Raw genomic sequence first — 11427 nt, forward strand, 5'->3', positions numbered from 1 at the left:
AATAAGCAAGTTGCCCAAAGAACCAATCACAAAAAGTATTCTCCTTAGCAACTGCTACAAGTGTTAGTTGAAGTTGATGGGCGAAGCAATGAACATAATAAGCAGAAGGGGACTCATCCATAATTAGTTTCTTCAAACCATTAACATGACCCTTCATGTTACTAGCTCCATCATACCCTTGACCACGTACCTTTGATAGGGGCAATTGATATTTGATAAGCAAGGATTGAATTGCTTCTTTAAGAGTCAATGATGTAGTATCTTCAACTTGGACAAGACCTAGAAACCGCTCAACTGGTTCTCCTTTTTTTATTGACAAAACGCAAACAAAGAGCCAATTGTTCCAGGAGGTATGCATCACTTGACTCATCAGCAAGAATTGCAAAACACTCATCACCAAGTTCCTCAATGATAAATTTAGTTGTTTCATGAGCACAAGCATCAATGAGTTGTTTCTGGATCTTGTGATCTATCATCTGACAGTTTTGTGGTGCATTCTCTAGTACCACCAGATTAACCTCTTCAAAGTTTCCTGCTAGCCATGCTAAAAGTTCCCGAAAATTCCCCTTGTTGAGTGAATCCTTTGTTTCATCATGACCCCTAAAAGCCAACCCTTGACGCAACAGAAATCTTATGCACTTAAGTGACCATGTCAAGCGAGCTAGATACTTAGCCTTGAATTGTGCAGTGTTTGATGCAACAGATTCACGGATTGATGCCTTAGGTCTCGTGAACAATCTATATTTCTCTTCAGCTTCACTATGAGCACTATCGATAGCACCAACATGCCTATGAATTCTCTTTTTCATATTCCAATTTCTAAACCCTTCAACAACAAAAGCATCTCCACCAGGAAATTTGCAGTTATCTTTGAACAAATAGCAAACAAAGCAAAATGCAGCATCTTTATCCACACTGTACTCAATCCACTTAAATTCAGCAAACCACTTATGTTGGAAGCGACGCATACCTCCACAATCATGTTGCGGAAAAGCATCCCTCTTCATCTTTGGTTGACATGGCCCCAATGCAATGTATGCCCTTCTAACTGAATCTTGGTCATTGACATCATAGCTTGAGATCGGAGCCCTCAATCCAGGATCATGCTCAATGCCATAATCATTCTTGTCTTCATCACTAGAATCATTTTCTTCCACAGGTATGGATTCACCATCTTCTGTTGTACCGTTCTCTGGAGGCTGGTTGGATCTCACTGGTTCATGTGGTACCGTGCTTGTTTCACTACCACTGCCCTTGGAATAACACTAGTTGCATTTAGCTTTCATTGCAAGATTGATTAACATTCTCCGGTTCAGGTTGTCTCTTCTTTGCAGTAGCCCTTGCCATGAAAATCCTCAAATCAGTAGCGGCACTACCCTTCCTCTTCATAGTTCAAACCTAAAAGTTACACAATTTCACATTGAACTAAATTCATGAGCATCCACATTTTGCAAGTTGATGTGCTTCCTAATTTGACAAACAATTGAAAATGGCAAAATGCTCACCTCAATTTCACAAACAATCAGGAATAGCAATCAGTAGACTTGATGAATCACTGGACTCGCGGAGGAATAGCAATCAGTTCTGATAGCAATAACTGGCAATCACTGGCTCGGGCGCTCGGCCACCAGTAAAGCGCAGCGCGCTACACTTGCGCCGCTGCGCGCCCGCCGCCGCCGGGCCGTCGTCGGCAGTCGGCACTCGGCCGTCGCCGGCCGCCGGCGTCGCGGCGCCCAACCGCGCGCGCGGCCGCGCGCAGGCCGCAGGGGGCCGGGGCAGGGCGGCAGCCGGCTGTCGGCAGGGCGCAGCCGCGCAGGCCGCCCGGCGCCCGCTGCCCTCCTGGCTCGGTGGCTCCAGTAACCGTCGGGAGCATCCTAGCAGGCGCGCCGCGCGCGCCCGCCGCCGCCGGCCCGTCGCAGCCGCGGCCCGCGGCGCCTCCGCTCGGCGCCAATCGCGCGCCGGCCGCAGGGCCTACCGCCGGGCGCCGCTGTCGCCGGACGCCGCCGCCGCCGCCGCCGCCGCCGCCGGACGCCGCTAGGGACCTAGGGTTCGCGCGCCTGGACGTCCCTGTGCCTGTGCTCACGCCTCACGGTGGCCGGTGGGGGTGGGCCGGTGGGGAACTTGGGGTGTGGGCAGATGCAGGCCGGATGGGCCGGATGGGCCAGTTGGGCCAGTCGAGGGAGAGCGAAGTTGGCCTCCGGTGGGCCTTTTCGAGTGAAATGTGTATGCTAGCTTTTGTATTCTTGTTTTTTTCATACATACACCTAAAATACACTATATATATGAAATTTTTTTGCAAAAATAATGGGTATTCAATTGAATACCATTGACTCAAAGTGGGCCCGCCACTGAGCACGAGCCCCCCCCCTTCCCCCCGGGCGGGGCGCGAAGGCCGCGGTGGCGAGCCCCGGTGGGCAGGCTGCGAAGGTGGCGGGGAGCACCGGGTGGGCAGCGACGGCATCCGGGAGCCTAACAGTTACAGGATCGCAAGTCATGGTTCAGCGTTGTGGTTGAAAGGAACACTTGCCTACTCTGTCAGATTGGATCAAGAGCATCTAGGTTAGTGTGGAGTCATAGATTACAGAGTAAAGAGGTTCGTTTGGTTTCAGCTTCTGCAGATATGGCTTGATTATGGCAGCAATGTTGAGTAGTACAAAATGTTGCTATTAAGGCAAATAGCACTCTTTGTGGTTATCGTTAAGGTTCGCAATGCCATCATGATTGTGTGTTGGTCCAGAATCACCCATTTCATTAACCCAACTCACCAAATGAATAGTAACCGGAGGCTGGAGCATTGCTTCCAATTGGCTAACATGTGTCAGTTTTCTTGTTGCAGTGTTGAGAATTGAGATGCTGATGAACCTGCAGGTGCCGTGGGTTATTTTTGGGGCACTCCGAACGCAGAACTCCGATGGGTGAATCCAATAATGTGAGTGCATTTTGAATTCTATGTCTGCTGTTGAAGAGCACATAAGGTTCAAGAGGAAATATGATAGCCTGTAATTGTGTTTTGTGGATTCCAGCTCAATCTGACCTTGCATGCAGTTTCTAATAAAGTCTAATCTTTGGCGAAATTGTTAAACCTAGTTTGTTCCTGCTTCTAGACGATTTTGATTTTGGTACAAAGAGAATGGTGCGCGGGAAAATGGGCGCCAAAAGCTAAAATATGGCCCTCTGTGGCGCAGGGATGCATGCATGCGCCCAGCGTGCATGAAAAAAAAAAAGGAAAAATGCCCAGTCTGCATGCGCCCAGCGTCCGTCATGCGCGCTCCCTGCCGGTCATGACTCATGCAACGCCCCAGCCGTGCGCGCTCCTGAACGGGCTCCTGAACGAGGGGCAAATGGATCTTTTTAATAGACACTTAACGTCGTTAGTTATTGGAATGGACTGCGGTGTCATATTAAGAATGAAAGTCCGTCAATCTGGCGCATGCATGCATGCATGAAGTTGATTTTTTTTCTATCTATTAATCTCTATCGGCTTCCTTGCCTTTCCGCAATCTTCTATTATTTTCTACCTTGAATTTGATCTAGCTATTTTTTTACTGCAAAAGATGAATTAAACTCAAAATCCAGCCAAATAAATTACATATCAGATCAGGTTTACGGAATTGAAGGTGTCAAATTTTGCTATCAATAATTAGTACTAATCACTAAGCCACCAAAACAAGGTCGAACTACTCAAAATTTGCTGCCGACTTTTCTCTTTCCTTCATCAGGTTCTCCAATGGTCGCCCCTTCATCTTCTCAAAACAGTCTTTATTTTTTCCCTCAAGTAATCCGCCTTCCAATTATGATGCAACTTATCAAATTTTCTTCCTGCACTCTCTTCTATTACTGTTCCGCTGATCAGGATAGCAAGCACCCAATCATGATGCGTTCTTTAATCAAATCAAAATACATTTCAATTACCTATATTTTTTAAATATAGAACCTCATTTTATATTTCGCACCAAGGTCTCTAAATCTTAGGTACGGCCCTGTTTCAGGACTAAGAAAGCAACTAGTCATTTTTCCGATATCAAATAGTGAATTTTCTCCTATTGTTTTTTTTCAGAATTCACCTCCTCCGGCCAACTACCCGACCACGGTGGCTGGCTGGCTGGCTCAGTTACCTGCGACGATGGTGTGGATGCGCCCGGTCTCCCCGTTGGCAGCCGTGGCGTGCCGACGTTCACCATGGCCGGCTGGCAGAAGACGAACTTGAGCTTGCCAGGTCCAAAGCACCGCTGCAGCACGGGCTCCACATCGGCAGGCGCGTGGTGCGCGTCAGCAGGCACTGCTCTACGGGTATGTTTTTTCTCGCCACTATCTATTTTTAAAATATTTTTTTTCAAAGATGATCAGATCGAGGGTGATAATTATTTTCACCGTTGATTTCGAAATCGGTGGTGATGTACACCGATCACCGCGGACTGAAATCCAACGATCCAAAAAAACCGGTGATGACAGGTCCTTACGAACCGGGGGTGGTAGTCAAGGTCCAGCTTTATCCCTCGTACACATAAGACTTTCCCCGCCTACATATATTATTTCTATCTACGACCAGATTCGATCATCACCGAGCCTCAACTCTACCTCGTCCTCCGTCTCGACCGATAACCAAGACTACTTCACCGCGCTTTTGTTATCTCCACTGAGTCACATCATCATCCTCTCTTGATGATCATGATCAGTTGCTCCTAGCTGCACTCTATGGCTTTGTTTTCTCATCAATGTCACTAGGGGCAGACCACAACAGTGCCATGCCCCCACTCAGATTTTGATTCTAGTGAATTTGGACAACTATTTGATGAAGTTACGCAAGCCCGCATACTAGCACGCACTCTCGTGTTTTAGGCTAGTCTACCCTCGAATGTTACCAAGGGTGCAATTCATGTGAAAACACCTCAAATGATTAAAAAAAAATGATATGCGAATCCATTAAAAAATACTTTCAACTTCATATATAAAAAATCCAAGAGTGGAACGAAGAGGATTGAGTTTAAAATGAACTAATTTCCCCTCCAATTCCTCTTATTCCACTTTAATCCACTACTACCCAAACAAGCTTGTAGGGTTTTCTTTCCTGAATCTGCACTAACCCAAACTGACTCACCTAAGTAGTCTTCCTCATAAAAACCCTTTCGTGTATAATACAATATATCATTTGCACGGTTGCTCCACCCTGGGAAGCAAATTATGAGTCTTTCTTTCTTTTTTTTTCTAATCCCTCCATTTCAAATTGTAGATTGTTTTGTCTTTTCTATATTTATAAATGTTTGTATGTCTAGCTACATACAAATATCTAAGAACTTAGGAAAAAAAACTAAAACGACCTACGAGGTAGTATCTTGCATCGTTACCGCTACTATTTGCAAAATATCTAATTAATTATATCATTGCCCTTGCTTTCACTATAAACTAGCAGGGGCATCGCGCAAGCATTTCAGGAAACGGTAGTAATAAACGGTGCAAAGTGAAGAATGGGGAGCAAACTCGTAGCTGGGTGTCGAAGCATGAACAAACCTTTGGTTACTACAGGCTAAGCACGAACGACGACGTCTCCCCCTGTACCCCACATTTCTCACGATCATAGGAGTACTCTTCTACCGCGCTCGTGCTGTGCCGTGCTGCCTGCCTTGGTGCTTGGCTGCTTGCACGCAGGCTTGCCCGTGCTTGACTGCCTCCAGAACACGCATGAGACACGACACATGTCACAAACCTCTGCTGGAAACGAGAGATGGTACATGATGCATGCGTGTGCTCAACGCATTATTCACTTGGCACGCCCGGCCGGACACTTGGCAACCAAGCCAACGACAAACTGCCACACCCACTCACACACTCTTACTCCAACAGTAGCGCGCGCTTAATTACCTCCTTAATCTACCTTTATTACGCACTAATCAGAGGCATGGCAGGCCACCTCCTCCGGCCAACTACCCGGCCACCGGCTGCAGGGCTAGCTAGTACTCGCTCTAGTTGTCTGCGACGACGGTGCGGATGCGCCCGGTCTCGCCGGTGGCGGCGGCGTTCACCATGGCGGGCTGGCAGAAGACGATCTTGAGCTCGCCGGGGCCAAAGCACCGCTGCGGCACGGGCTCCACGTCCGTCGGCGTGGTGCGCGTCAGCGGGCACCGCTCCTTGAAGTACGGGTACCCGGCGGGGCCCCTGCACGCCACCACCACAGCGCCGCCGCGTCCGACCACGCGCTGCCCGCGGGGGCACCCGGCGTTGAGGTCCGCCGCGCACCCGAGCGCCGGGCACTGGCCGCCGCCGCCCACCTCCTGCGGGCTCACCACGGCCGGCACGTTGAACCCGTCCACCAGGCTCACGCTGTACGCCGCCAGGTCCTGCCCCCCCTCCGCCGCGTGCACCGCCAGCTGCACCACCGTCGCCGGCGGCGCGCCGCCCGTCTCGCAGCGGGACGCGCGCCCCGAGCAGCCGGTGCGCGCCACCACGCGGCCCGCCCAGAAGCTGGGAGGGAAGCGGAAGGAGACCAGCCCGCGGCCGCCGCCGTCGAGGCTGCCCGTGTTGTCGGAGATGGACGGGAAGCCGGTGTTGGGGGTCACCAGCGGCCACACCGGGTATGGGCAGAGGTTGTGGAGCGTCAGCGTGGTGGCCGCCGCCGGCGTCGACGACGAGGCCGCCGCGAGAGCGAGGAGGAAGCCGAGGAAGAGATGCTTGGCCGTGGCGGGCGCCATGGTGTGTTACTGGTTTCTTGGCTTTTCCTTGGAGTAAAGGCGTTGGCGGAGACTGAAGAGTGAAGAGTGGGAGCAATGGACAAGCTTGCTAATTTTATAGGCAAAAAGGTGGTAAGAAAAAGTGTGGTGGCTGTAATAATGTCCTAGTACCTTGCTCCCAAAGGACAAGAGCAAGCAAAAAGAGTCCACAAGTAATTACAAAACCATGGGCTGCATTTGATTTTCAATTTTTTAATGGAACATTTGATTTTTCCTTTGATTTACAGTATGTTGCTACGATGCTACTTGCGAAAAGGTGAGCAACATCGTAGATATGACTAGAGCTACTCAATTTTTCAGGGTTTGCTATGCGTCATCCGGTATGACCAAGGGGGTGTTTGGGAGGAGGGGGCTAAATTTTAGCCCCCGTCACATCGAATGTTTGGACACTAATTAGGAGTATTAAACTTAGATTAATTACAAAACTAATTACACAACCCCTAGGCTAAATCGCGAGACGAATCTATTAAGCCTAATTAGTGCATGATTTGACAATGTGGTGCTACAGTAACCATTCACTAATGATGGATTAATTAGGCTCAATAGATTCGTCTCGCGATTTAGCCTAGGGGTTCTGCAATTAGTTTTGTAATTAGCTTATGTTTAGTCCTCTTAATTAGTATCCGAACATCCGATGTGACAGGGCTAAAGTTTAGCCTCCTCCTTCCAAACAGCCCCCAAGTAACGAGGATAATGGAGTTGGTGGAGGCTTTGACCTGCAACATGCAGATATTAAAAAAAAACTTGCAACATGCAGATTAAAGCGCGGGGTTCCACATTTTTTCTTTGTTTTCTTTTCATTACAAAATATTTGGCACAGGCAAACTGACGTCAGTTGATAAGGTTCCTTACGATGGAATCCGTGTCAACAGTGCTGGTAGTTTTCTAAATTTATTTTAAGATTTAATCATTGCTATTTTCTTAGTGATAGACAACGTGCCAAACTTCGTCTATATTAAAGATGTGCCGAATCAGTCTCTCGGATGTGCTCATAGGGTATATATATTCATAAGTTTGAGTGTGTGCGCTTTATATGAGCGTCTGCATCTGTAGTGTGTTTTGTAAAATATTTCACACACGTATCAAATAGGATAGCTCACAGAATAACAATAATTGATCAGCTTTTTATGAAAGCAAAAGGCCAAATAATGAGGATAAATCTCGAAGATCCCTTAGAAGAGTCTTCTATCTTTAGGCTGACTTTTTCCAACCAAGCTGTACATAAACTTGATCTGTGTGTAGATATTCAAATCTGAAGCACAGGGTTGCACCATTTCATCCCATGGATCATTTTGGGTGATTTATTGGTTTTCATGAGAATATTACCTAGAGGAAGTTATATTTTGAGAGTGTGGTTTGCATGTATGCATTACATGCCATGTCATGGCAATCTAACAGAATTATTTTGTTTATTTAGCACTCACTACTTGCGCAACTAGCTCACAACCAAACTATGTGTTTTTAGGGAGGGAGGAGGGGATTGTTAGATTTTCTTTTTATTCTTCTATCCGTGTATGCTTTATCCACGTTCTACCCCTACTTTACCAACCTGCACCAATTGAGCAAGCTGTCTGCACCTATTGCCATCGCTTCGTGCCGTCCATCTTCATTACTCAACTAGTGCTTGATATGCACCACACCCATTCACTTCTCATCTATATCCCATCCACCCTACCCTCTGCTACCAGAGCTGGCTGCTCGCCCCGACGACCACGCACCTTTATCTTGGATATGCATTTATCGTTCCAGCCATCAACCGTTGCTAGCCATCTGTCTAAACTCCCGACACATACTCAAGCCAGAACCCTAGTGAGTGGAGGGGAGCAAAATGGAAGAACAGGACCAAGATCATGTAAGGGGGTGGGGGTAAGGGTATTTTATACCCGGCAACTTACCGAGGTGTATCCTGAGGTAGTAGATTGGTTGGTGGGGATTGTTGGACTTGGAACTCGAAGGTAAAAGTGAGGACACAAGACGTATTTATACAGGTTCAGGCCGACAGAGTAGCATAATACCCTACGTCCTATTTGAGGTGTTGTATATTGCACCCTGCGCTTGGGTGTTATTTGGTGTTGATGATTTGATCCTTTGTTGCGGTTCTATGAGGTCTTGGCCTACCGATCTAGGGACCCCTGCACTCCTTTATATACTCAGGGGATGGGATTACTAGTTGGTTATAAGGTAGGAGTCCTAGTAGGATTACATGGTATGAGTCCTAATAGGATTACAGAGGAATCCTAGTAGGAGTCCATCTTCTTCCTTCCTTGCGGGTATTGGGGTCTATCCTCGACGAGCCCCTGAGGGCTTCATAGTCGAATGCAGCAACCTTGAGTACTTTTCAAATCCTCGCCGAGTAGTTTTGGTGCTCTTCGAGTACTTTGTCTGGCTGAATCTTCAAAGTTCCTCAAAGCTGCCATGAGGCTATGGTGTGCTCAAACCCTTGATCGTCTTAATTTTGTAATCTTCATCTTTGGAATGTGATATGCAGGCGGGCAGAAGTTGCACTCCATATGAAGTAGCCCCCTGAGCTTTAGGTTGAATCGAAGAATTAGGCTGAGGGTCAATAAAATTTTGAATCTTCTTCTTTCATCTTGAAAAAATCAACTGTTAGGTGTAGCTTATTAGCCCCCGAGCATTGGAATGATTAATTAATCAATCCGAGGGTCTTTAGTCTTCACACAAGTCATCATCCGAGTAGTTTTGCGGCGTCCAGCCCCTAAGCTTATGTGCCAGGTGAACCGTAGGAGCCACGTCGAGTAGTTATTGACGCTTAGCCCCGAGTTTGAGAGCTTGTGGAGCTATCGAAGGTATTCCGAGCAGTAATTAGCGTCTAGCCCCCGAGCCTGAGAGCTAGTGGAGCCATTGTAGGTATGCTAAGCGTTCTGGAGAGTCGTTGCCGAAACTTGACCTGAAAAAAGATATGCATACATTATGTAGCATATTTGTAGAATTTGGAACTACTAAAATTTATTTAGTGATGAATATAATGTAAATGTTGTGTGTCATGCTCTTGTTTCGACCATATTTCTCCCAAGTAGCTAGCCTATTACGTTTAGGCTCTCAGTCCCTGTTTAGCCATTGCCACTGCGTGTGAAATTTTTATCTCGTGTACGCGTACTGGCATTGCTGCTACGGAGATCTTTGTCTTGCGTCCTAGTGTTTAGGCATGACAGAAGATCCGAGGCTATCACAAATTAAAGTGTGTTCTGCTCAAGGATATTGGCGACCGCTAATAGAAGACATTTAAAATAAGTAGTCGGCATTGCGACAAAAAGAGAGCGCGATTGCGCTTAAGAGTTTTCTGCCCTCCGGCGAGTAGAGCGCATGTTGTGCGCATAGGAATTGTGCCTCCTTAGGGTGTAGCCGTTGTGAGCCTCCAGTATTCAGTGTATCAAATATGTGGTTATTGCCTACAAAATTCAATGTACCTAACCCGTGGCGGTGCGTCCAAAGCTTAGTGCACCAAACCCGTAGCCGTAGCCTCCGTAATTCAGTGTACCAAGCGTGTGGCTGTCGATCAACATGCCCCAGAAATATTTGACAAAGTGTAGCCCTGGAGGGTAATTACCATCGAGAGGCGTACACAGATAAGAGTCGGTGCGTTGCCCTGCATGCGGAAAACAAGCTAGAAAATAATTTAAAAAAGTGACTTAGCTTGATTCTTGAATGATTGTCGACGAAGCTGTGTCGATTGTTGATGAAGCCAACTAGTCGGAGTCGATTCCAACTAGTTGTTGATCACGTGGAACCCTCTCTCGACTAGTTTTCTAGTCGAGATGAGTAGTCGAAGTAGACCGTCCTCGACTAGTTTTCTAGTCGAGATGAGTAGTTGAAGTAGTCCGTCCTCGACTAGTTTTCTAGTCGAGACGAGTAGTCAAAGTAGTGACTTGATCGATGAGCCGTATGCGGCAGCCTGCGGCGGAAATCGACTCGGTCTTCGATTGGAACGCGGAGCGCATCAACTCTGTCTTGGCGTAGATTTGTCTGCTCAGAACTCCGACTCGGTGACTTGCTTCTTGTCGAGTAGATTGATCTTGATGATGAGGTCCTTCAAGCTCGCCCAATGATCTCGACAATCACCCCTACCTGGCGCGCCATATGTCGGTGTTTAATACCCAGTAACCTACCAAGGGGTATCCCGAGGTAGTAGATTGGTTGATGTGGGTTCGCCGGACCTGGAACTTGAAGGTAAAAGTGAGGATACAAGACACGAATTTATACAGGTTCAGGCTGCCAGAGTAGCGTAATACCCTACGTCCTGTTTGGGGTGTTGTATATTGCGCCCTGCGCTTGGATGTTGAGGATTTGGTCCTCTATTGTGGTTATATGAGGTCTTGACCTACCGATCTAGGGACCTCTGCCCTTCTTTATATACTCTTTTTTTTTTGCAATGTGATGATTAAGGTGGCGTTGGAGATGACCTTATTAACAATTTGAATGGGTTTGGACCTCGTGGATAAATAATAGTACGAGAGATCAGAATTCCATTGCATCGCTCACTGCTAGTTGATATCATGGATGCACCGCTGTTAGTTTTTTCTGCGGTATTGACGGCTACGGCAAACGTGAGGAGACGAGGTTCGGTTCACGTGGAATGATCGATTACTTCGTCCCCGTTTGTTTCTCCAGGACCTCCTAAAATTTCTGTCACATCAAATATTTAGATACTAAATATTTAGATACTAATTAGGAGTATTAAACA

The 11427-nt window shown here is 47.4% G+C and overlaps 1 protein-coding gene across 1 annotated transcript; it reads right to left on the reverse strand.

The window, feature by feature from the left end:
• Positions 1-5470: 5470 nt before the first annotated feature.
• LOC101778229 (osmotin-like protein) lies at positions 5471-6763 on the reverse strand. The gene has a single exon (XM_004962649.3). The coding sequence runs from the start codon at positions 6684-6686 to the stop codon at positions 5961-5963; it is 726 nt and encodes a 241-aa protein (XP_004962706.1). The 5' UTR covers positions 6687-6763; the 3' UTR covers positions 5471-5960.
• Between the last annotated feature and the right edge of the window lie 4664 nt (positions 6764-11427).

The sequence above is a fragment of the Setaria italica genome, chromosome III (genome assembly GCF_000263155.2).
Source record: "Setaria italica strain Yugu1 chromosome III, Setaria_italica_v2.0, whole genome shotgun sequence".
Classification (NCBI taxonomy): domain Eukaryota; kingdom Viridiplantae; phylum Streptophyta; class Magnoliopsida; order Poales; family Poaceae; genus Setaria; species Setaria italica.

Bases quoted from the DNA above. Each gene is read 5' to 3' on its own strand.
- LOC101778229 (XM_004962649.3), bottom strand. From the start codon at position 6,686: ATGGCGCCCGCCACGGCCAAGCATCTCTTCCTCGGCTTCCTCCTCGCT.